The sequence below is a fragment of the Carettochelys insculpta genome, chromosome 3 (assembly GCF_033958435.1).
Source record: "Carettochelys insculpta isolate YL-2023 chromosome 3, ASM3395843v1, whole genome shotgun sequence".
NCBI lineage: Eukaryota > Metazoa > Chordata > Testudines > Carettochelyidae > Carettochelys > Carettochelys insculpta.
The window spans coordinates 20,396,905-20,423,308 of record NC_134139.1 but is presented as its reverse complement, the minus strand read 5'-3'; the positions used below and the strand labels follow the sequence as shown (position 1 = coordinate 20,423,308).

The 26,404-nt window shown below is 42.1% G+C and overlaps 1 protein-coding gene across 1 annotated transcript in view; it reads left to right on the top strand.

Moving 5' to 3' along the window:
* The window catches only part of PPP3R1 (protein phosphatase 3 regulatory subunit B, alpha), a 76,604-nt gene that overhangs the window by 29,399 nt on the left and 20,801 nt on the right, over nucleotides 1-26,404 (top strand). The window contains exon 2 of the mRNA XM_074989443.1: nucleotides 12,553-12,592. Within this exon, the coding sequence (XP_074845544.1) occupies nucleotides 12,553-12,592 (40 nt within the window). The remainder of the gene's footprint in view (nucleotides 1-12,552; nucleotides 12,593-26,404) is intronic.

The window sequence follows — 26,404 nt, the reverse complement described above, 5'->3', positions numbered from 1 at the left end:
TTTAAATTGCAGCAAGGGAGGCTTGGGTTGGACATTAGTAAACACTTCCTAACAATCAGGGTTGTTAAGTATTAGAATAAATTGCCTAGGAAGGTGCAGGCTGAACCTCTCTAATCTAGCATCCTGGGGACCTGACTGATGCTGGACTAGAGAATTTACCGGATCACAGGAGGTCAATATTGTTTAGCAGCATTCCACTTCCACTGCTACTGGGCTTTTAGAATGCATTTAGGGATAAATTACGGCTAACTAATAGCACAGAACACTGAGAGCTGGACTGGTGGCTGTAAACAAACTATGGGACCATGGGAAACTTTGCCACACCCATGATGAAAGGTCATCCAGCTAATTAAAATCAAGACAGATTATGGATATTGTTGGATGAGAGCATTCCATATTATAGGGTTTCAACCTGTAGTGGAATCTCCATCACTGGAGATTAAGAGTAGATTAGACAAAATATGGCCCACAGGCTGGATCTAGCCCACTGAGCCTTTTAATCTGGCCCGTGGAAACTAGCCAGTAGGAGCTGAGAGATTTTGCTGGGGTTGAGGTGCACAAAGCCCTCCCCTGTAACACCGAGCCACATGGAACAGTTCGCCATTTAGAGGGTCTGGGGCTGCTCGCAGATCAGGAAGCCTGCGTGAGTGCTGCTGGCTGGAACCTGTTTAGGTAAGCACCTCCCAGCCAGAGCCTCCTATACCCCAACTCCTTCCCAGACCCTTCACCTGCTGCTACTTCTCCGCACCAGGCCAGAATCCTCTCCTGCACCCATACCCCCTCCAGGGCTCTGCACCCCAATACCCTGACCCTAGGTCACAACCCTCTCCTTCACCTAAACTCCCTCTCATCCTCTCCTGCACCCTAGTTCCCTACCCTGAGGTCCCTTCTGCACTCAACCTCCATCCCAGGCCCCATCCCAGCTCCATAGAAAAATGCGGCTTATGACTACTTACCAAAATCATGGAGTGGCCCTCCTGTCAAAAAGCACTGCACACCTCTGGTTTAGATGGTGCTTGTTCCTGCTATGAGGGAACTCTCTCGGTTCCTTCCAGTTCTATGATTCAAAGTCAGTATGGGTGAGGAAACTACATGGCACAAATACTAACATAAAACAGTATTTCTAATTAATATGTAAACTGACTTTTAGTCCACCGCTCCTATTAAGCACTGTAATGAGATCTGTTTTTAAAAAACAAAAACACTTCTGGTTGACTAGGGCATTCCTTCATCATTTTGGTCCCACATGTAGGTTTTGTAAACTCTAGCTTTTGTAAGATATATCTTCTTTAGGTAATAATTCTTTCGTGCATTTTTCCTGGGTTCTGCTTATTAATGTATCTTTCATGTGCTGTTCTAACTTGAAAAGTGACTCTAATGATATCAGCACCAGTGTCACATTTCAGTGATGATTTTTTTTTTTCAAGCTTCAATTTAAAAATAAAAATTTTCAACTCACTGTGAACTTAACATAAGATCTGAAAGTCAAGGTGTTTTTGTTCCTTTTCTCACACAATACAATGTGTGCAGGCCAAATTATGCCTTTGTTTACCTCCAGGTCATATCATTACCCTTCAGTGCATCTATATAGGTGTAGCCACTGAAGGCAATTAATTTGGGCTGTCCAGATGTTACTGAGGGCGTAATTTGGCTTTCAATATTTGGGGAAAAAACCCCACAAACACAGTCCCTCAGTACCCCATGCAGTTCCCTAGTCGTTGAGTTGCAGTGAGTGTGCAAGTTAGTAGCCTGATCAAAACAAAAGTGTGTTTAAACACAGAACCCTGCAACAGAGGGTAAAAATGCATAACCCAGTCGTTGCCTTCCTTTCTTCCTTTACTCTTCTCTTCCAAATGGTATGCCTAAATCAGGGGTTCTAAAACTTCATTGCTCTCAGACCCCTGTCTGACAACAATGATATGACCCCAGGCTCGGGGAGAGAAGCCTGTGCCCTGCTGCTTTGGGTGGAGGCAGGAGGTACTGACAAAGCTGAAGCCCAAGGGCTTGAGCCCTAGTTATGGAGCTTGTAACCTGAGTCCCAACAAACAAGGCTGAAACGCGCATGGTTTGGCTGTGATGTTGGGGCTATGGCTTCAGCTTTGGCCCCTGCAAGTCTAAGCCAGCTCTAGCAACCGCATTGAAGTGGGATCATGATCCACTATCGGGTCCTAACCCACGGTTTGAGAACTGTTGGTCTAAATATACAAAGTGTGGAAGGGGGCCAATGGTGTCACAGCAGGATATTGCCCCCCATTAAACCAACTTGGCTGTTTTCATGAAGATATGAACAGAATTAAGAAAATTAATTTCAAAAGTGGAGGCGCCGATGGAGAGCTGCTTTAATGAAAATTTTCAGGGGAAATAACTTCCTGGGATACAGTTGAATATCAGTAGATTCACTCTGTGAACTTGTAAACAAGTCATTGTATTGTTTGTTAAAGTTTGAAAAACATCAGTATTTTGGTTTACCAAAGTTACATTTTAGTGCTCTTTAATGAAGCATAATCATCTATTACTTTTCACATAGTCCCAGTACTGGTAAATTTAGTTTAATGGATTAATGATTTAGCTCCAGTAGCAAATCCAGATTCAAAGATTATAAATGCACACACACTATTCTAAGATGCCACATATAATACCTTTTTTATGTGTTACGTCTATGACACTTCTGATTTGGCATCTCTTCTTTAGGCCTGTCGTGTAAAATTCTTTAGTAATCTTTTTGATGTTGCTAAATCTTTAGGGGAAGCTCTGGAATGACGCTATTATAAAAATTTCAAATTAAGTTCAGATATCCTCTCAGTTGATTAAACAGACCTTTCATCCCTTTTATAACTTTAAATCTAAGAACTGTTTTTCTTCCCAGTTCCATCAAATTGGTTTTAAAGATTAGTTTCTCCAACTCATAAAATTAATTTGTTAATCTGCTAGTTAATGCATCCTAACAATCATAGGTGAAAAATTGAGACTAATTTTTAAAGTGTAGTTTGGGACAATTCAAAACAAATTTGTCTTCTGGTTGTTTTCGCATGAGCTCCAATAGCTTACCACCATGCCTCTTAAATCCACTCTTTATCTCTAGATAAACCAGAAGCTTTTGGTTTTTTATGCTGCCTTGAACTGTGTACCATAGATACCATTACTATAGTGTAACCTCATATGCATATAGGAATACATTTATTATCCATCTAGGTATTCATGCTATATCCATCACTAGGCCATCCACCTACATTTTGTTGGTTTAATAAAACAGATGGGGAAGGATCCTCTGTAGATTAAAGTGCTTGGGTCTGCTCATTTCCGAACACAGTGTTGTCAAGCTTACATGGTGCCTGGAAGGGAGGGGGCTGCCCCTGTACAAATCTGACCCACAGAAAAGAAGTTTCTTGGCCTCTCATATAAGCATGACCCCCGCAGCCAGGCCGCCACATGCTGTGTTGGGGTGGAGGCTAGCCAGCAAGACGAAATGAGTCCCTGGCTTTCCTGATGGCTCCATGCTGGAGCTCTGTAAAATAACTACATGCGATTGCCACACTGATCATAGATTCTAAATGCCGGGCTTCCTGTTTTCTACTTCGTGCTCACCTAGAGCGATGACTTGAAAGGACACCGCGAGGGGCATTGTGAGACAGTTTCCCAGGCTAATAAAATCAGTTTCTAATCCTGGTTAATCTACACTGTTTTAGTTTGATGTTGCAAATTTGATTTTTTTTTGAGTAATTTCATTGGGAATTCAGCAGTATGGAAGTCAGTGTTACAGCTGCTTAAAATCGACTTACGTGACCACTGGGGTGTAGACGGAGAGTTTATAAAATTGACCATAAAGCCATTAATTCACCTTTATCTCCTAGTTCAGATCAGGCACTAGTGGCTTGGAGTGGTAAGGTGACTGGACCTATAAAATGTATCTTCTGGGTCACATAGTGAAGAGGCCTTCCTGTGTAAACCCTCCTACCTAAAAGCTTTCTTGTGTTATCATTGACTAATACAGGTCCCACATTTTTGATTCATGTCTTATTTAGTATTCTAACTTTCAATATGTAATACATGCTCTGAAAACAAACTCTGGTTGCTCTCTGGCATAATAACTGCAAGTTAACAACTGTTCCCATTTTAAATTCTCATGTGATTTCAAAAGAAGTAGGATGGACAAGTTTGATTACCTTTGAGTCCTCTCTTGAGGAGACTTTGAGTGTCTGATACGACTGAGATAACAGAATATATTGGACTCAGTGTAAAATAGTTGAAGCTTTGATATGGTTTGATATGCATTGCACCAGAATCAGGTAGCTAATTTCTGTTCGTAGTATCTACAGGGTAATAAATACTATGCAAAAATTAAATAATAAACTTTGCAAGGCAACACAGATCACTGTGGCAGGAAGGATGGCTTTATTAATTCATTGGGCTAGGAGGTTCTGCTTCTCCAACAGCTCTTGTATGTCCTTGGCTAATTATATTTATACTTTCCATGTCTCATTACACCTCAGGAATGTTGTATGTTTACATCCGTATATGTGCTAATTGGCATGCGTGACACTTTATTATTTTACATTAACATTAATTTATAATTAATATTAATTTTCTTAGCTTTTGTGTTATGGAATGTCTCTCAAAAAACTGACTCTGTGCACATCTGTGCCCATAATATACAAAAACCTTTATCAACCTTGTGATCTGGATTTTACAAAGAGTAGATTGAGAATAGGTGATTTTGACATGGATGTAAATATAAGTATACGGAATGTATGTCTTCAGAGACTGCAACTTTGTCTAAGAATTTGTGTGAAAACTGTCTTGTGGAGCTGATATCTACTATAATGTCAGTATGCCAGTTGCAATAGCAGAAATTGAGGGCAAACTAATTTTGAGCAACTATTGTTGAATACATTTGTAATACAAATAATCTACTATATATTTTAGAGAGTTTGTCCATGCGTATGTTTTGTTAAGAGCTCCTTCTGAACAATAAGAGCTAGGATCGCCAAATTTGGTGGTATAGCTTGCTCTTATCATAACTTGGTTGTGCCCAGAAAAGGAAGACTGGACTGAAGCTCCCCGCCCCCAGATTTGTTGCTCGATGTTCTTCTTCCTCGCTGTCAGGGAGTGAGGGAAAAGTGCACAGTTTGCTGCAGTCCTTATTCTGGCTGAGGAGGGCAAGGGGCAGGTGAGTTGTGCACTTTGCTCTTGCTTCCTCACAGGGACAGGAAGGGGAACAGCAAATGGCTGTGAGTGAGGAGGGGGCTCAGGGCAGGAGGATTAGGGATGCAGGACTCAGGGTTGGGGATGGGGGTGCCTCTGGTTTGGGAGGGTGAGGAGAGGCTCAGAGTAGGGAATGTCAGTGTATAAATCAGATGGATTTGTCAGCCTTCCCTTAAATGTACTCAGAGAAAATGAAAAAGAAACTCATCTTGCCAATTCCAACAGGAGATTATATTTCGGACAGCTTCATTTTCCCCTGTGTTTGGCACAGCCTTATGTACAGGGTGTATTTTTATAGCCATTTTTTAGTGGAAAGCATAGACACACTGCTAAAATTCAACACTAGCTACATTTGATTGTACAGTTAAACTTTTTTCTTTGTTTCAAACTGTTAGAAATCATCTCATTCCAATTTTTTGTCAAGTTCCAGCTCCTGGAATCTATTGATCAGGTGAACATCTTTGACAAGCTAAGTTTACAGTTCTTACGTTTAGAGTGGAAAACTTGAAATGTAACTGTAAAGGCATAGAAACTAAAGGACAAATGAGATGAAACCATTTATTTTGAAAAACTGTGATACAGTACTGTAAATCAGTGTGGCTTCTGTGGGTTCTGTTGTAATTTTGCAGATTTTCACTGATGTCTAGTTCATTTTTCTGTCTGGATATCAATAAGTATTAGAAACAAATTTTTATTCAAGTTGTGACATGATTATTACCTCTCTTCATATTCACACATCCTGATAACCACATGGTTTTGAACTGTAAAGATACTGACCTTCACTTGTGAGCCAAGCATTGAGCATGAATATTTTACTGTGCATGTACCAGACAATAATGTAACAGCAGTAACCAAGCACCAGGTTTTAAAAAGTAGTCTGCCACTTCTTGGTTTACCATAGCAAGCTTGACTATGCTACTTCAACGTATGTTTTGCTGGTGAATATAAATCTTTTGGTAGTTAAAACTAAACTGTTCCATGAAATGGAGAAATCATAACCAAGTTAAGACTATCCAAGGACATCTTGACTTGATAAATCAAAATGTGAAATAGTCAGCATGACCTGGTTCAGTATCAATCTTTCCAAGGAAAAATGAAGCTAGTCAAAATTTTGTATTGCCGTGTGCAAGACAACAGTCATTCTGGCAAGTTCTTAGATTGCCTGCTGCTTTTGTAAAAATAAATAAATAATAAATAGAAATTTTGCTGCACTCAACTGGCATTTTGGTCTACCTTATATTTGAAAATTTTGTCATGACCACAGCATATGGAAGATATCAGAGGAGAAGACAGAGGTCTTTGGCTGTTACAGGTAGTGTGTTTAATCTTTAATTTGATGCTGTGGGTAGGGAGTTCAGGAAAGAGAATGGAGAGGGAAAACAGGTATTTTGCATTGGTTTTTACAAGTTTGTTGTTAGGACTGTACCGTGGGGGACTTGCCTGCGAGACTCATTATTGATACTGGGCTGCCAACTTCCACTCTCCGTGAAACACTTGTCACTGCCATTGTTATACTAGAAGTGGGAATGAGGAACTCCTCTCATGTGGGTGTGTTTATTGAATTCACCTGGAACTACAACCTTAATATTGGAAAACAAGATCCCCAGTCCCGATCCCCCAAATAGTGGCATTGACCTCATTTCTTGCCTCACTGATTTAATGTATGACCTTTGGGAAATATGGATACACGTGTACGAAGTATTACTTTCTGTGTATTTATATAACCGCATGGTAGTACTCAAACATCACAAATGAAAAAAGTACCAAAGTTGATAGTAATATATTTCATTTATCTGTGTAGCTTCAATGCATTATATAAAAGGAGTAGCCCACACTACTGTTTGAAAGCAGTCATTAATACTGAGGCCATTCTCTGTTAGTAAAGATAAACTCATCTCACTTTGGATCAGTCTTCAAGCTGTTGCAGAGATCATCATGAATTTTGGATAGCTATTCTTTAGTTCATGCACCAAACAGATGTTAAAAGCCTGCTTGTCCATGGTTTAGGTTATTTACTGTTCCTGGCCCATCAGGCTTAGGGCATAAAAAGTTGTGAAACTATTTACTAGGGAACCAGATTGTATGTATAATCTTTCATACTTGCCACCATTTTGGTGTCAGAGAACTTTGAAACTGGACAGACATGAAACTTGCCAATATGGTTATCTTGGTTTGACTTCATTTAAAGGTAGTGAGGTTAGAGTACCTTACATGAAAGCATTTATAAAAGGATGAAACTGATTGAAAAATGCCAATGCATTAATGTTTTGTTCAAGTTTCTGAATAGTTTACATAGACACTTGATGGTGCACAAGCATAATAGGATGCAATAAAATATATATGATATACTTCTTTAGAAACATGTCCTCTTAAGTTATACACAACATTTTGAGATAACCTGTTCTAGTTCAATTAGAGAATTGTGTATTGTCTTCAGAGTATTTTTCCTATTGTACCTGCCAGCTGTAATGTTTGCAAATTTTTTTTAGTAGCAAACTCCCTGCTTATCTGTGGGTGGAGTCTTTTCAACAAGTCACCTAAGACTACCCTTATGCCAGATCCTTCCCAAAAAGAGAGACACTTTGGTGCTAACTTGAATAGCTACCTGAGGAAGAGAGAAAAATAATTTTTTTTTTTTTTTTTTTTTTTTTAAATAAGGTGCGTACATGGAAGAATAAGTGGGATGACTGAACATTGTTTGTGCAGGGGCAAGGCCCAGCTGCAGAGGATAAAAGAGAACAGAATGCATTTTTTGTTGTGATTCAATCTTAATACCATTTTAGCCATGATTTACAAAGCCTTGGTTGATCAAAATGTATTCTAGCAGTTTGACTGCTTCATTCTCTCTACTCACTTCACTTTTTGTGCTGCCTGCAATCTCTAACTTTATAACTGGAAAACAAGACAACACACAACTGTGAATTATCCATATGTGAATTGACTTTAGTTTTTTGTTAATAAATCTGGACCATCTTTTTTTTCCCACCATGACAAGTTTCAAGGTGTAGTTCATGGGTCATAGATTTTCTGTCTCTTGGGACTGAAGCAGTTAAATAGCTCTATGAGGAGGTGAAGCAAATACGGAGTGAGCAGTTACGCTGGCATATTAGAAACCAGTAACACAAAACATGATTCTGTTGTGGATGCTAATGTAAGTTAACTCTTCACATTTTTGATAAACTGGAAAATCTTGCTGTATGGGTACTGTAAGCATTGTCCCTTATACTCAGTGGCATGTTAAACTGTGGTAAAATTTTCCAATTTAAGTAGCAGGGTGCATGAAACAAAGTGTATTAATGGAGCTGTTAGAGGAAGTTGGCAAGATACCTACCTACCCTTTTTTACTTGCATCATTTTAATTGTCCCCATTTTGAGCAGCTTCCTTCAAACACCCAGTTTTGATGACAGTGGACCTAACCCTGGTAAATGATGTACAAGTTCCAGATGCTAGAGTACTTGAGAAAATGTCAAAGTCTCTCAAGTGTCTACCTCTTAGCTTGATTATAGAACAATAGCGGAACAACTGTTTATTTGCTGATATGAAATAAGTTGGTGGTCCACCTCCCAGTGGAAAGGTGTCCAAGTACTATTATATAATATTTATTAGTACAGGTTGAACCTCTCTAGCCTGGCATGCTTTCATCTGGGAACATCCATTATCCGGAATGATTTTAGTTAACTGGATGATCATTTATGCATGATCCCATAAAGTTTGTTTACAGCCACAAGTCCTGGGTCTCAATGTTCTGTGCTATTATTTAGCTCTAATTTACCCCTAAATATCTTCTAAGGCTATGCCCACACTAAAGGGTGTGTCAACAGTGTTTGACCCACTGGGGCTCAGCAAATTCTCTTGTTCAGCACTAGTCAGGTCCCAGGATGCCAGACTGAGGAGGGTCAACCTGTAGTATATTAGTATGAACAATTCAATTTTGTATTAGAATATAGAAAATTATACTTGTAACAATAAGAAGTTAACTATTAAGAGCACTGAACAGTATTAATTTCTTATTTGACTGAAAAATATCAGACTTTAAAAGTAGACCTAACAAGTTAGCACAAGAGATATGGATGCCCATTAGAATTATAGAACTGTGAATTAACAAATTAAAAAAGAATAGCTTACCACATATTTAGATTTTAGAGTTCATAATATTCTAGTAGTACATGATCTTTATTTAATTAGGCATTTTAGTACTAGTAAATCTTACTCTAGTGCCAGTAACTCTGAGATAGCAGAATGCTTTTTATACAACATATAGTTTGTAGGTTAGCAAGGTTCCAGTAAAACTTTTCTAAAGAAGAAAATACAGTACCATGTGAATAACTTGAATTTAATTTTCCTCTTGTCAGAGTTGTTCAATAGTATAGTGTAGTATTCCATTCCAGCTGTGAGGTTGCCCTGCCTCATGCCTGTACCATAATACTTGGAAATTAGTCACAACAGGGACTGTCAGAGAGAATATATCCTTCATCCATTGTCTGAAAAGGATCAATCAACCCCTTCATTTACTAACTTCACACTATCTGTGACTCCACGGTATAGTCTTTCCTCACCTTCACTTTGCACATTATTGTTGTGTGGTTGGATGGAAAAAGCAGAAAGAACTTTTTACATTTATTGGTAGATGCTTAATTTGAAATCTGTCGTAAAAACATTTCCTTTTGCATTTCAGTATCAAAACTATCAGCTATATTTTTCTTCCTTTTTTGGGTGGGGGAGACTTAAAGTTAAAAATGTCTCTTGTTCAAGCCCTCATATTTAGATTTGATATTTAGAAATGCCAGTTTTTCACAGGAAATGTTGTGAATGTTTGAAGTGAAGTGACATTTACACATCAGTTAATAAAATCAGATTAACTAAAAAGGCCTGCTCTCAAGAGGGGAAAATTAATTTTCATTGTTTTAGGCAGTGGGTGTTTTGGGTAGGGGACCTTCTTTCCCTTCCCCCCCCCCGCCCCATCTCCTCTGTATTTGTCTACATCACAGGTTTACTGGCAAGATTATGAAGGTTGGTCTGAGTATCTTTTGTACTTACTCCTGAAAACCAAGCTGAAAGTTTAAGATCTTTTTAAAGAATGCACTGGACTTCTGGATTCTCTCATGGAATGAGCACTCAACACAGCACTAAAGATAAGTGTTTAATTTTAACTACCATGTATTTTATGATTATCAAATACTATATCTAAACTTTGTACTGTGAGTTACATGTTCTCTTCTCTTCTTTCTAGATACAAAAGTTCCACTTAGGATGGGTAAGCATTTTTCTCCTTTTTCAGTAGCAGTACCACTTTCACAGAATATAACTTGGTTTAGTTGATGCTTAGTCTTTATTTTTCTCCAGTCTCTCCAAGGTTATGATACTCATTTATGCAAATCATTCATAAATAGTTTTCACTGCAATTAAAATATGCACCTATATTATATTTACTCAGTTTATGAATTGAAATAACTCAGCTCGTTATGTTCCATTATAATAATTTTCTCTTATGTCTCAGAAATATTTTTATTCTGTTGTAAAACTGATTCCTATTGTAGATACCAGGAATAAATTTACATAACCCATAACAGGTTCAGAACAGTCTTTTAAGGCATGGGTGTGTTGTACCTATAAGTTCACTGTGTTTTTTAATGTTACTTTCTTCTCTAATTTGCAGATTTCCGGCATGGTGTTTTCTTTACCATTCATGCCTCATCCTTTTAAAAGTGGCCTATCCGGATGCTCTGGTTCCTGTTTCTACCTGTGTCAAGATTTTCTTTGGTTCTATTTCCCCACATTTCCAAAGATCTCTTCTGCATCTTTGACTACGTATATTTTGCTCTTCACTTGTTTTCCTAAATTTTATTGTACCTCCATCAAAGGTTTTCCATGTAGCAATGACAGGTCTGATGTTCCTTTGTGATCCTTGCTAGTGAAAAAATTTCTTTCATGGAAGCTTCCCGGGAGTTCAAGACACCATTTCTTTAGTTGCTTTCCCGTTCCTAACTGTCCCTATTAAAATTTCATTACAGTTCTTTATCTTCATAGTATAAGCTATAAATAGACATTTAGGGAAAAAATGAAAGATACATATTTAACTGATCTATAAAAATTAGATGGGCACAGAGTGCTTTCTGGGAAGACAGAGTATGTGTGGGGGAAATAACAAATATATTGCTACCAAAAAGGGGCACTTAAGATTTGTGAGATGTTTGATCCACCTCTGCTTCTTATTGCAGTCACATTCCCAAGCTATGTGAAAGATTGCTTTTTCATGAGGCAATTATTTGTTACTTGTATGGTAGCTGGGATCTTCAGCAGCCATTTTCTGCCAGAGTTCTAAGCTGGTTGATCCTTCACAGTCCACAGCATTAAAGGGCACTGCCATTTGACATTTTTTTAAATAGACTAACTTTAAATTTATTCTGGTTTCTGATAGAGAGCTCTATATAAACACACTCATGAAATTATTTTTAAAAATCCCTTTAGTTTTTGTTTAGGGCTCTTCTGCTCTCTAGTTTGTTTAGTGAGGCTCTTTACGGTTATCCAGTGTCTCTGTTGCTAACTCCGTCCTGAAAAACACAGCATACATGAGTACACAAATACATGAAGTATACAAAGTAAACTTGATTTAATAATTTTGGTGTTGTTATTCTACTAGTTACAACATTTACAAATATTTTAAGTTGAACATTTCCAAGATTGTTATAGCAGATAGTGTTTCTTTTTAAATTTTTTGTGTTGTATTCCAGTTGCTCATTCTGGTGTTACATCAAAGTATTATACTTACATATGTAAATCCCAATCTTTTAAAGCATTCCCCGTCTTCTAGGGAGGAGGAGAGCAGTCTATGTGCTATATTTCGTGTATGGATGTGGATGTGGCCTGTTTTGTTACTATTCCACTATTCAGCAATGTAAACTTCTCTGTGTTAATAAATTATAAGGACATGTATTCCTTTGTGTAAATCTAAAATAAAATTATAAATAACCTATTGTGTGAAGTTTGAATCATTTTATTTTAATGTAGCCTGTTATAAGTACTTGCACAATTGACAAGTAAAAAGTGACATGCTTAGGATATAGGCTTGGTTTTACTAGTTACTACAAATATCTTCATTGTTGATATTTTCCTGAAAATAATGTTCTTTGTTGCATGGTGTAACTGGTTAAATTTTCTTTCTTTCTTTTTTTTTAACCTGTTGGTAACACAGAATTATGTATATAATAGTACACTAACAGTAATCTATACTTAGAAGAACAGCAACAAAGCACTATACTGTTTTCAGCCTCATATTTAAACTTAAGCATTGTTAAAAGTAGCTCCTTCTAAGCTTACTTTATCACTAATGAAACTTCTTTGTATTTCAGGGAAATGAAGCAAGCTATCCTCTGGAAATGTGCTCACACTGTAAGTCCATTCTTTGTTAAATTGTTTCAGCTAATTTTCTGTGTGTCTGTAGTTGTGTTAGTTTGAAGCTATTAGAGAGACAAGGGCGTGAGGTAATTAATATCTTTTATGCTCCTTTTCTCATCAGCTGAATTTGGTCCAGTAAAAGATACTACCTTGTCCACCTAGACTGATTGATTTTTTTCCTTGTGTGGAAAGCTTGATTAAAAACTTGCATTCTGATTCTTTGTTAAATCACATTCTTTTAAAAAAAAAAAAAAAAAAAAAAAAAAAAAGATTACAAGTGCTTCATGGTAGAGAATCTTACTCTGTGCTTATACGATGCCTATCCTAATAAACTCCAATCTTGAACATAAAACTTGTGCTAAATAACAATAATTTGTCTGTTCAAGATAACCAAGCAAAGAGGAATTCTTTTCAGCTACATTTTGCACTAAGTGAAAAATGACTCAAGTCTCTATGCTAGCGCCTTTAACATGCTAAGAGAAATTCTTCTAGTGTAGTACATGTCTATTCCACTCGGGTGTGTGCACCCAGCGTCACAGTACCATTAGGGCTGTCGCCCACACCCTCTAGCCTTTTAGCCACCTCCCTAGTTTTCTTACCAGAAGTTCCTGGCTCCCCTGCACTGGTGGGACTCGGGAAACTGACCAGCCATGTGATGGTCAGTTTCCCAGGTCCCGCAAGTGCTCCTGCAAGGCCAGTGCATGCGGGAGCCAGGCTGCCACCTGATTCCTGTCTTCCCACAACTTGCGTGACATTTACATAACTTGGGGGTCTACTGTACCCCTTCCTATCTTTTCCTCTCCAGGGTAACCTGTCATGAGTCTCTGCACATGAGCCTCAGTCCCTATTACTGAAGTGCTCCCTGCATTCAGTCACAATGAGTGATTTGCTACCAGTGGTCATCAGGAAACTTAATTCCATGCGGTGATTTTGCCCTAGGCGTGAGAGCTTTCTGAGATTCGTGGTGACAGTTCAGTATTATCAATACAAAGCACTTTCCTTTGTCTTGTCCTTGCCTATTTATCAAATACAGCAAGGTCTCAGAGTACACGAGGGTTCCGTTCCACGCACCCTCGTGTAAGCCCGGATTTCGTGCAAGTTGGGATCTGGCTTTTTCCCCAGCAGAACACATGAGGGTGAGCTAAGCCAAGGTTGGTTTAGGGCTGCAGGGGGGTTAGGGGTGGAGTTGAGTGCAGGTGGTGAGCTGGGCTGTGGGGAGGAGCAGGGAGTTGAGCTGGAACCAGAGCTGTGCCTGGGTGGTGAGCCGGAGGGGGGGTGTTGCACTGGAGCTACACCAGGTGGCTGGGCAGGCAGGCGGGCAGCTTGTGAGCTGGCAGGGCCGGGGGCAGGGTGTCACACTGGAGCCGCTTGGGGGGGGAGGGGGGGGGCGGCATCAGAGCCATGCGGGCCCGGGGGGATGGCTTGTGAGCTGGCAGGGGTTATGCCGGAGCCCCATGGGGCAGCTTGAACCAGAGCCGCTTGCAGGTGGTTTAAACAGGACGGGGGGCAGGGTCAGATGCGTAAGAGCGGCTTGTGCACTCTTGAGGTCGCGTACTCTGAGACCTGACTGTACATCATGGCCAGAAAAAGAGGATTTCATGTCTTTATGTACGTGAGCAATTTGTTAGTGAGGAGCACCTACACAGGCCAAGTAATCTGTCATGTTCAGTACATCTTGCATATCTTGATTTTTCTTGGTCTGATTTTTTGAACAAAGGGAAAGCAGCATTAATACCAGCATGCAAAATCAAATTAATGTGGGGCCATACTCAACTCTAAAGGCTGTTTCTGCTTCTGTTTCTGTTCCCATCTTCAACCACAATGTGTATGTCTGAGATTGCTAGGGCATGGGTGTGCGCATTTATGTGGTCCAATACACAACTGGTTTGTCATCCTTGCTCTTCAGTATTTTTACATCCATGTGATGACTTTCCCAAGGCACAGCAGGTTTCAGAGCTGCTTCAATTTGGTATATAATCTGAAACGTTAGTCACTGGAAGGCTTAGTGAGAATGCCACCGCCCAGGTTTGAGCCCGTAGAGTAGAGGAGAGATCAGATTGATATGAGTGAGGATGTTTCCTTTTCTCATCCTTCTCCGGCCAGGCCCATAGGTGCCAGTGCCTCCATGATGGTTGGGAAGTGCATCTGGGGACAATGACGATTCAAGGTTTGGGGACAGACCACAAAACTTCTCTTATCAATATCCTCAAGCTTTGGGACTTGGAAGGATAGTTAATCCGTATCTATAAAAAGTCTGGAGTTGGAGACTTGCCTGTTCTGTTCGTAGTTTGACTTATTCATGATGACTACAACAGCCTCTTTGTCAGCCTCTTTGATTTTAATGTCAGAGTTGATTTAGAGCTGTAGATAACATTGTGTTTAGCAAAGCTGAGGTTGTGCTCTGTGGTGGTGTTTATGCACAATGTCAACCTGTGCACATTTGCAGAAGCATTCAGTGTAGAAGTCCAGACTGTCATTATGACCGTTGGAGGAATCCATGTACAATTATTCTTTTTGTGGTGTTGGTAGAAAGGATCTAGTGGTTCAGTGGGATGTTCATTGGGGTATTGGACATGGACAGGAGGCATCCAGGCAACTCTCCCACACCACATTGTACAGGCATCTTTTTCTCTGATCCCACTGAGGAATACCAAAAGAAACTACACCATCTGCTCAAGAAACTCACTGCTTCAGCTCGGGACCAAATCCACGCATGCATGCTCACAGAGCCCCAGCCAGGAGTATTCTACCTGATACCCAAGATACGTAGACGTGGAAACCCCAGACATCCGATCATTTCAGATATTGGCACCCTTACAGCTGGACTATCCTGCTATGTTGACTCTCTCAAATCCTATGCTACCAGTTCTCCATGGTATTGGGAAGGGGCCACATGACCTTTCATTTTCTCTTATCACCTCTCTCTAGCCAGGTTGCCTCTGAATGGGAGGCATCCAGGCTCTCCACAGCTGCTCACATGACTCCCCCCAAATGGCTTGGGGTAGGGCCTTTCAGCTGCAGTCATGTGGTTTTCTGTGGGAAACCACAGTGGACACTCTTAACTGTCTGCCTGTAGTGTGGATGGTCTGCTGAAGGCAACCTCTGTCCCGTATCCCTGGCCCTCTGAAACTCCCAGGGATGGTGGCAGATCCATGGCCAGCCATGTGACTCATAGCATGGTTGGGCCGTGGCTCCAAGCCTTCTCTATTTCCCCTACCAGCCAGAGGCACTCAGGCAGCTGTGGTGTGCCAGGGTGGAGTTGCAAATCATCCGCCTACCCTGGCTGGGCAGGCATGAAGGCAGGGGGGCTACTCTCAGCCCCACTGGACTGCAAGCAAGTGGTGGGGTCCACACAGTTCCCACAACTGCCTGAACTCCACGCTGGCTGGGGAGTGGGACTTTCTGAGGAAAGAGGAGGGGAGCAGGTGGGCCTGTCCACTTTCAAAAATGGCCTGTCTGGCCCAGCCTAGTTCTAGTGTCACAGGGGACCTGAAGCTGTTCCAGATGGAAGTAGGAATTGCTGGAATAGTCTCTTTGAAGCAAGCTTTGGTGCATGCAACACATGTACGAAGATCTTCTCCAAATGCAGAAGGAGCTAAGAACGCAAGGAGCTGTTTCTTAGCTTGAAGCCCCAAGCTCCTTTGGCCAACGCCAAATCCAAAGGCGCTCTGTGTAGGTCTTCTGACAGCCACACTGTGTTCACAGGTCTCCTGCTTGGCTTTCTTGCTTTTTCTCTGTTCTTTGTCCACCCACACAGCAAAAACAATACTCAGCAAAAGCTCCTGGGCAAGCTTTCCAACTGCCTTTTGTCTTTGATGGTGTGCTTCTAATTAACACTTCCTGTTAGTTACGCAGAGCTATCCAGTCCTATGGGTGGGGTCCATGGGGGCCCAGTGCAGCTTGGGGGACCTAGTGCAGCTTGGGGAGTGGGGGAACAGAAGGGATCAGGCTGGGGCACTTTGCTTCCTGTGGCCACAGTGACGCGGGACACAGAAGGCTCGGAGATGGGTTGCAGAGCGGAGCAGGCTGGTGGGTTGCTCCAGCTCCCATCACAGGGTATGTGGGTGGGCCGGATCACTGCTGCTTCCCTGTGCTCAACACCCTGGTAATGCCCCAGGTCATGTAGCTCAGGAGAGGGCGTTTCAGGGAAGGGATGCGAAGCAGGAAGGAGGAGGAGCAAGGGTAAGAAGAGGTTGGGTGAGAATGGAGCAGGAGTGGGGGTTGGGGGAATGGGTGGAGTGGGGACAGGAAGAAGCAGGGCAAGGCCTAGTGTGGCATGGGAACGAGGTGCTGCCTCAAGCCAAGCCCCCATAGGGATGGCCCTGCAGTTATGTTAATTGAAGAGTTTGTTCACACCGAATTTCAGATGTTTGTGAACCAAGACATCATGTACAGCATAAAGGTTTGTATGAAAAAACAAAAATCCAGCTTATCTGGAGTAGAAGCCATAGGATGGCAGGCATTCACTAGTCAAGAGTACTCAGTTAATTCTGCCTTCCCTTTTGCAAATTGGCAAATGAGCAAAGGATGTAACCAGGTTCCTAATATTTGAATTTATTTAAAACTGAAATGTTCTGCCTGAGAAGAAGCAAGTAAAACTTAATACTATCTTATACTTTAGAAACTGAATTTGAATCAGATTAGATCAGAATAGCAACATGGAAGTTTATATCACTGCAAAAAGCCATGAAGAAAATCTGGTTTTCTTTTTTGTGGTACATCTTATTTTGGTGTCTGATGTTAATAAGCATTTTCTGTACTTAAAATTGTAAATAACACATCTGAAACCATGGAAAGGATTAAACCAGCTGCGTGTCAGCATACACAAGACAAGTGGTTGAATTCATTCTCAAGGCCATCTTTTTTGACATTTGACCTCAGACTGAAATAGAGATTGTCTTGGTTGCACACTCTGAAACATTATATTTGTACACCAGACAAGACACTGCAGAGGTGAGAGCGTAGACTGAACATCTCCTTTATTTTGAGATCTCTACAAATTCTGATGAGAAATTTTTATATCAAATAACTTATTTCTAAAATGAATCTTAGTGTGTATTTTATTCTTATGACAGCTATCATACTTTGTTACCTATAGGTGGATATTTGAGAGTGCCTGAATTTTAGGTTTCTGAATCCATATGTAAGCAATTTATGTGTCTGGATCTTCAAAGCATGGAGCACTCTGCAATGAATAGGTACAGGGTGCAGAGTGTCATGATTTAAGACACGATCATGAGATCATTAAAGATACTTGAAGGCTTTCTGAAACCTCATTTCAATTGGACTTGGATCAGGTCCTTTGGAACCCAGATTTAAGGTACTTTCCTTTAATGTTGGACTTACAAGTTGTGAAACTATGGTCATGTAATTACTAGCTACTATCGATGACTAGCAAAATATCATTAATACAAGTTTTTTGGAAGACTTTTTATTTTTAAAAGTATACATATGTGAAAGTTGTCTGTGTATCTGTGCATTAAAGAAGTGCCTAGCACTGTAATATCTTTGCACTGATTGGCATATGTGGACAAACTGCTAGTAACAAAATTGCATCTTTAAAAACAGCATAGATTGGAACATCAATTTTCTTCTCATCACCAATGGAGACCCATGTGCTGTGCAATTCTTGCTAAATATCAGAAAAGTGTATCAAGCCCTGAGTATCTAGTAACTTAAGTGGAGCTAGAAAATTCAAAAAAAAAGTTTTGGGGGAAAAACTACTTTAGATACTCCTAGTATTCATTTTAGGTCTCAAATTCTAATATCAGTACAAGAACATGCATTCCATTCATTTTCTTGGATTCTTGTAAGTGTTTAGAGGCCCATGCAGATTTACTAGTAAGACATGCTTTATAGTTGACTCTGGAATTTAACAAAACAGCTGATTGGATGAATGACAGAGCATTTTGTACTAGTGTCCTGTGAAAAAAATACTTCAAATTGGAACGCTTATTTAAAAAAATCTAGATTGTATTCTAAATGGTATATGAAAATAAACAGAAATGAATTATTTTCCTTTACCAGTTGACTGCCTTTTCAAGATAGCCATTTAAAATGCCAGTATCTCTAGTCATGTGGAATTGCATTGCTTGCCACATCAGAGTAGCAATTTATAACTGATAAGTAGTATCTTCTCTGTGGGGGCTAAAGTTAGTGGAGTCAGTTCAATTCATAGGTTTCGCGTCTGCTCTACTTCCCTACTTCACATAATATTCCTACTGTTCACCAGTTCTCAGCGCCTCTTAATGACATTTGTATCAGAAAATGGTTTTAACCTAGTTACTTCTAAAGACAAATATGCATGATGTTACTGTTAAACCTAAATGGCAGAAAATGTGGATTATGTTATCCAAGGAAAACTGGAACCACAGAAGTTTTATCTTTCCAGACAAAAAGCAGTCAAGTAGCACTTTAAAGACTAGCAAAATAGTTTATTAGGTGAGCTTTCGTGGGACAGACCCACTTCTTCAGACCATAGCCAGACCAGAACAGACTCAATATTTAAGACACAGAGAACCAAAAACAGTAAGCAAGGAGGACAAATCAGAAAAAGATAATCAAGGTGAGCAGATCAGAGAGTGGAGGGGTGGGGGGCGAAGATCAAGAATTAGATTGATACTTGGCTTAATCTAATTCTTGATCTTCGCCCCCCACCCCTCCACTCTCTGATCTGCTCACCTTGATTATCTTTTTCTGATTTGTCCTCCTTGCTTACTGTTTTTGGTTCTCTGTGTCTTAAATATTGAGTCTGTTCTGGTCTGGCTATGGTCTGAAGAAGTGGGTCTGTCCCACGAAAGCTCACCTAATAAACTATTTTGCTAGTCTTTAAAGTGCTACTTGACTGCTTTTTGTTTTGATAGTGTATAGACTAGCACAGCTTACTCTCTGTTATCTTTCCAGAGTGTGAGATTAGAAGAATGTTGCCCCCAACCAGCACTCAAGGATATTCAAATCAGTCCCCTGAGGTGGAAGGTGGACTCTGCTTCAACTAATTGTAAACAAAGTTAATTTTTCCCTGACTGTTTGTTACCTGGGGCCATGCTTACTGCTGTGTAGCTTAGGCCTGCCTGGAATGGAGTGCTTGGATTCAAGAATTCTCAGAGCAGAGGTATTGCTTGCCTGTCCTTAATTCTGCTCACTGGAACTACTGCCCATGTGACTCATCATAGTTCCAAGTATCTTTTCTGCTGTCTGTAAATTGTCTATGATTTATACTTTATCCACAGATTTCAGTTCTAAGTGGCTGAAATGGGTGATGCCTCTGAGTTAACTTCTAGAGAGCTAGAAAACCGCTGGTAAAGGTGCAATTCAAGCTCTGATTTCTTCCTCTTACAGGGGTCAAAAACGATCATTACAGGAGAGGGCAGATTGCTACCAGATATATAGAGAGTTTTTGTATGAAGGAGAAGAATGGTGGTAGATGAGAACCAGAAAAATACGTGTGTAGATATCTGCTGAGCAAGCCCAAGTGGGTGAATTTAATCACATGGTTTCAAGAAAAGCCTCTTTTTGTGGGGTCTTGCGTCGAGAAGAATATGACTTTAGCAGAAGAGTGAATGAGTAAGAATAGCACTCAATGGCTACGTCTACACGTGAACGCTACATCGAAATAGCTTATTTCGATGTAGTGACATCGAAACAGGCTATTTCGATGAATAACATCTACACGTCCTCCAGGGCTGGCAATGTCGATGTTCAACATCGACGTTGCGCAGCACCACATCGAAATAGGCACAGCGAGGGACCGTCTACATGCCACAGTAGCACACATCGAAATAAGGGTGCCAGGCACAGCTGCAGACAGGGTCATAGGGCGGACTCAACAGCAAGCCGCTCCCTTAAAGGGCCCCTTCCAGACACAGTTGCACTAAACAACACAAGATCCACAGAGCCGACAACTGGTTGCAGACCCTGTGCATGCAGCATGGATCCCGAGCTGCAGCAGCAGCAGCCAGAAGCCCTGGGCTAAGGGCTGCTGCACACAGTGACCATAGAGCCCCGCAGGGGCTGGAGAGAGAGCGTCTCTCAACCCCTCAGCTGATGGCCGCCATGGAGGACCCCGCTATTTCGATGTTGCGGGACGCGCAACAACTACACGGTCCCTACTTCGACGTTCAACGTCGAAGTAGGGCGCTATTCCTGTCCCCTCATGGGGTTAGCGGCTTCGACGTCTCGCCGCTTAACGTCGATGTTAACATCGAAATAGCGCCCAACACATGTAGCCGTGACGGGCGCTATTTCGAAGTTAGTGCCGCTACTTCGAAGTAGCGTGCATGTATAGACACGGCTAATGTTGTGGAGCATGGTTTCATGTCTACTGCTTGTGCCAAACAGTGTACCTCACTTAAAATCTGGTGTGTGAAATGCTACCTAGTAGCATGATGTCATTTTATGTAAATGGTAAAAATATAAAGTTAAACTACTGGGCAGAGAATACTGTCACAAGCAGATGGCACCAAGATTTAAAGACAGAGGAAAATAGATGAAAAGATATTTCACACCTAGACCAAATCTTGCACTCTGCATTTTTACCCTTTTGTGCATTTTTAGAAAGATGTTTTATTGAAAAAAAAAATTAGAATGTGAAAGCATTTCTAAGGCAGTTCATGAAGATTAAATATACTGTTGGAATTTTGTCACAATGTTCAGAACACTGGTTTTGAATTTTCTGTATGCAGTGTTGTATATGTGTTAGTTCCAGGATATTAGATAGGGTGGGTGAGAAAATATCTATTTTTTTCTAACTTCTGTTAATGCGAGAAACAAACTTGAGTTTACACAGAGCACTTCTTCCAGTCTGAGAAATGCATGGAGGGCTTGTCTACAATTAAAACGCAGCAGTGCCATCTTACACTGCTGTGATGTTTCAGTGAAGGCACTGTGCACGCTAACAGGAGGAATTCTTGTGTTAGCATGGTTTTTCCATGTCTCTGAGAGGTTAAGTGAACTGTTTTTGCTCAGATACAGATTTTTCAGTGTCCTAGTGTATACCAGACTTCAGTGTCACAGCTAGACACAGGTTATTTAGCATAAGTAGTTAACACAGTTTTCAAAACACCATTGATATTACAATTGCCCTGTTAACGCTTCTCCAGTTGTAGCTGAGATGTGGGAAATGCATTGAATTTATGGCTTATGAGAACAATTTATAACCCACTAACCTTCCCTCCCCCACCACCCTCCATCCTCTTTCTTTCTCATCTGCGACTGGAGTGGTATTAACAGGCTGGTTCACCTTGAAAGGTCCCCAGAAATGCATTACCTACTTAAGCTAAATAATCTGTTCCACCTTCTATTTAGTTGAGAAACTCGAGTAAGTTCAAAAGCTTCTCTCTCATATCTGCAAAAGTGGTCCAATTAAAGATTTGTTTTGGTTTGTTTGTTTTGAACATGTGGAACAGAATTTATTTAAAAAAAACTTAAGAATTAACCTATGATCTTGCTGCAGGACACTTTTGATGCAAATGACTTAGTAATTAAAAAGATTAGACACTTATTCATAAGACTTTCCTTTGCAGTTACAGTGATTGCGAATGGCAGTTACAAGAGTTTTATGCTAGAGGGCATAGGCTGATCTACAGTTCAGTTAATAAAGAAATGTCTGTTTTCATGGTTTATTATTGCTCAGTTGCTGTGAACAATTGCTGTCCTTTCCATGCTTTCCTCTGAAGAATTCAGTAGGAGCTGATGCCAAATTAGACAGAACACTGGTCTGGTTCTGATACAGCAGTTATTGTATTCAACATGGTACTTCAGCTGCATTTATTTATCAGACTTTTCAGAACATAGCTTTGAGTTTAGATTATAAAACCTTGGCATCAAAATTTCAAGATAATTGTTTTGGAACTGCAATTGTAGTAGCTATTTCTGGCACAAACCCTGTCTTCAACATGTGTAATTTAAACGGAATCCCACCTAAGCTGAAATTTACCATACAGTCGTCAAACCCATATGGAAAAAAAAAAGTGGTTTTAAAGGGTTCTCCCCTTTTTATTTGGCCTGAGGAATATCAAATGTTTCCTATTTTCAAGTTTTAAAAAGATTTTCAAAAATTCTGTAAATCATTAGCTCACTACAGATTCAGACTCCTCCCCTTCTTAACTTAAATTCCTGCTTCTATTGTCCATAATCCTACCATCCTCTTGGAATGTGAACTTTTCTTCTATGGAAATTTTGACTCCTCTTTTTAGTCGTTGCCCCAGTATGTTCTTAGAAAACTCATCATCAGTGTGGATAACTGCAGATTCAAGAATGCTTGACCCAATAGTGTTTGGCTTGTATTTTATGCTTGCCATTTTTATAAGAATGAAGTGCATATTTTTAAGTGGACAGAACTGGTCAATGACAAACCCTTTAGAAGGATTCTGTGATTAGTAATAATTAATTTTTTAGAATGCTTTCACAGAAGATTTTCCTGCTACACCCCGCCCCCCCCCAAAAAAAAAAATCACAGGTTCATAGTATGTATAAACTGTCCAAGAGAAGAACAGGTTCTGGTCACTCTCAGAATATTTTCTTTGACAATGAGTTCAGTCACTTTACTTGACTATTGATAGCAGATACTGTTTTCATGCAGGATGTCACAAGGTACTCATCAGGCATCTTGCCGGCTGAAGTTGTTTAATTGGGTAATGTGCTTCATTACATATTCTTTGAGTATTTCAGGAGATGATCAGGGTATTTTGGGTTCTTCTTGAATAGTATTCTTATGGATGCTCCACTGTAAGTATATGTGCATCTCTGCACTTCTGATTGGAGATCTTTTGTTAGCAGTGCTTGTTGGGCCTACTCATGCATTCTCCCCTCCTTGTGCTCTGCCTGGAGGTTAATTAGTGCCATGTGGGTGAACCGCCTCAGTTCTTTTTGAACTGTGCCAGCTGGATATGGAGCAATTGGCAGCCTGTTGGTGGATACTTTAATTTTTAGAAATTAGTTCTTAGCTAGTTGTGGTGTATTCTTATTAGTCTCATAGTTTCCTGGATCTCCACTCGAGCTTCCTGGTTTTTTTCCTCATTTCCTCTTTTTAACACCCCTCCCTCCTTTTTTTCCCCCTCCTATACTAGGGCTTGACCCTTCAGGAAGGGACATGCCCTGTTCTTCTTCGAGTGATTGCTCATGTCCATTCCAAGTTGGGTGTGTGCGGGCGCATGCCCAGTCACTGGGAAGCTTTTTGCCCTAGCCAGTAGCCATAGGGTTGGTGCTGTGCCCCCTGGAGTGGTGCCGATATGGTGACCAATGTATGCACTGCCCACCACACCCCCCTTCAGTCCCTTCTCACCGCACTGTGAGTCATTGGAGCTCTTGCTTCTTCTTCGAGTGTCCCCGTGGGTGCTCCACATTAGGTGTTGGGCTCGCCCGGCGCCGCAGATCGGATCTTCCAAGCAGTTTCTGCCGGACCGCGCATGCGCCGGTGCGCACCGCTCCCTTGCGTGCTCCTGGCCACGTGCACGATCTGGTCCACTCCAGTTCCTCTTAACCGCCGTCGGCTGCAGACGGAATCCGACTAGGCTACGGCCAAGTTAGCGTATTCAATGGTTTTAACTGTTTTTCTTTAAAGTTTTCAAGTTCTTAGGCTACTGTTAAGTTAGCCAGCTGTTGTTTTCAAAAAAGGAAAAAAAAAAGAAACAACAAGCAGGACGGCATTCAGTCCAGTCCTAGTAACAAGCGGAGCACCGGAGGCCAGGAGCCTAGGGCCATTAACCCTCCTGCCGCGGCAGGCTATCCGAGAGGGGGAAAACAGCACAGAGAAGGTGCTAAGTACCCCATTAACAACTGAAAGACTCACCAACAATGTCCTATTCAGGATTCAAGGAATGTGAGTCTTGCCGAGAGGCAATGCCAGCGTCTGATGGGCACAGTCACTGCATAAGGTGCCTGGGGAAGTCCCATATCACGCAGAAATGCTCCTTCTGTGCAAAATTAACAGCCAGAGCAAGGAAGGACAGGGAGATGCAGCTTAAAATGCTGCTCTTCGACAAGGCCCTCCAGCCAGACGTGCCGGAGCGGCCACAGCAGGAGGGACCCTCCGGGGCCCATAAAAGGAAAGCTGCCTCCCTCACCCCATCAGCGCAAAAACGGAGGAAAGTCTCCCCAGCCCGATCCCTGCCGGCAGCAGCAGCGAGCGGGACGGGAGGAGCGCACAGCCCCCAGCCGCAGCAACAGCTGATCGACGGCAGCACGGAGAGCCACGTGGAGGCGGCTCAGCCTCCGATAATCAAACAGCTGCCCCGCACCGCAGGCAGGGCGGCAGCTAAACAAGTGCCGGTACCGGCGGCACCGCAAGCAGCGGCACCGACCCCGGGGAACCGGCGGTGCAGAGCGCGCAGGCACGCAGCCTGCAGGCACCGGAGGACACCGCCCGTGCGGCACTGCCCATAAGCGTGCTGAGCATGGTGCGGACGGGGCCGAGATCCCCTACACGTCAGGGGGCGGAGCTACCCCCTCAAGGGAGGGGGAAAGCTGCACACAAAACAAGGCACCGCAGCCCATCTCCAGACAGGGCTGCAGAGTTGCTTCTCTCAGCCCTCCGCTCATGCTGCAGACTCCAACTAGGAGGCAGGGGTCCCCCCCTAGCCTACCTGGAGCCTCTGTCTCCATTTTTACAACCAGCCTCGCCCTGGCTGGGACCACCTTCACCCTTCCTGGGGTTTGAGCCGCTGGAGTACTATCACAAATCGCTCTCTCCAGTGTCCCAGGTCTCTCGATGACCTCGCTCCCCCGGACGCAGAGGGTATGCACCAAGGGAGTGGTCTAGGTTACCTTCCCAAGAGCAGTGCCCATGCTGCCATGGTCGCCCCTATCATGCGGGGCATAGACACCACCGGCAATCTACCAGGGAAAGATCCCCACAGACGGTCCCGTATCCCCGAGGGCAATCGCGAACGGGGACAGAGACTCAAGTATCTCAGGGGGAACTGGTTATGGAACCCCGAGATTTTTCCCTTACAAGCTTCCAGCGAGCGGATGTACCATCACCAACAGGAACCAGAAGGGTCCAGAGAGGCATACCCTAGTGGTTCCTCGCTCTCCTCCCCGGACGAGGCTACGGCCCCGGGGAACGTCCATCCTCCGGACGATCTCAAACAGTTCCAAGAGCTGTTTTAAGAGGGTGGCCTTCACGCAAGGCATCCAGACAGCAAAGCTGCCAGAGAAACACCATAAGCTCCTCAAAAATCTGAGACCTCCGGCCTCCTCCAAAATAGCAATACCGCTTGATGACGCAATCTTGGAGTCCGCCACTATGATATGGCAGACCCCTGCGACTATTCCGCCTGTCCACAAGAGAGCGGATTAAAAAAAAAAAAAAAAACTTCGTGCCGGCAAAGGGCATGGAGTTCCTGTTCAGCCACCCACAACCAAATTCCTTGGTGGTGGAGTCGTCGCAACAAAGATCAAAGACATCTCAATTCAAGATGGGGGAACAGACAAAGATGCCAAGAAGCTAGAGCTGTTCGGCAGAAAGGTCTACCCTTCCTGCACTCCACTGTTGCGAATGGCAAATTACGCAGCGCATCTAGCGAACCATAATTTCAACAACCACACTAGGTTAACCTCCCTCATGGACTCGCTTCCAGAGGGCAAGAAACCGGTGCTCAAAGCCATCGTGCAAGAAGGCTACGCGGCCTCGAGGACGCGAGTTCAGATCGCCCTGGATGTTGCGGACACAGCAGCACGTTCCACAGCTACGGCAGTGGTGATGCGAAGGGAGTCCTGGCTCCAGACTTCGGGTATACCGAGGGACCTGCAGACAAAGATAGTTGATCTTCCCTTCGACTCGCAGAAGCTGTTTGCTGAATCAACGGA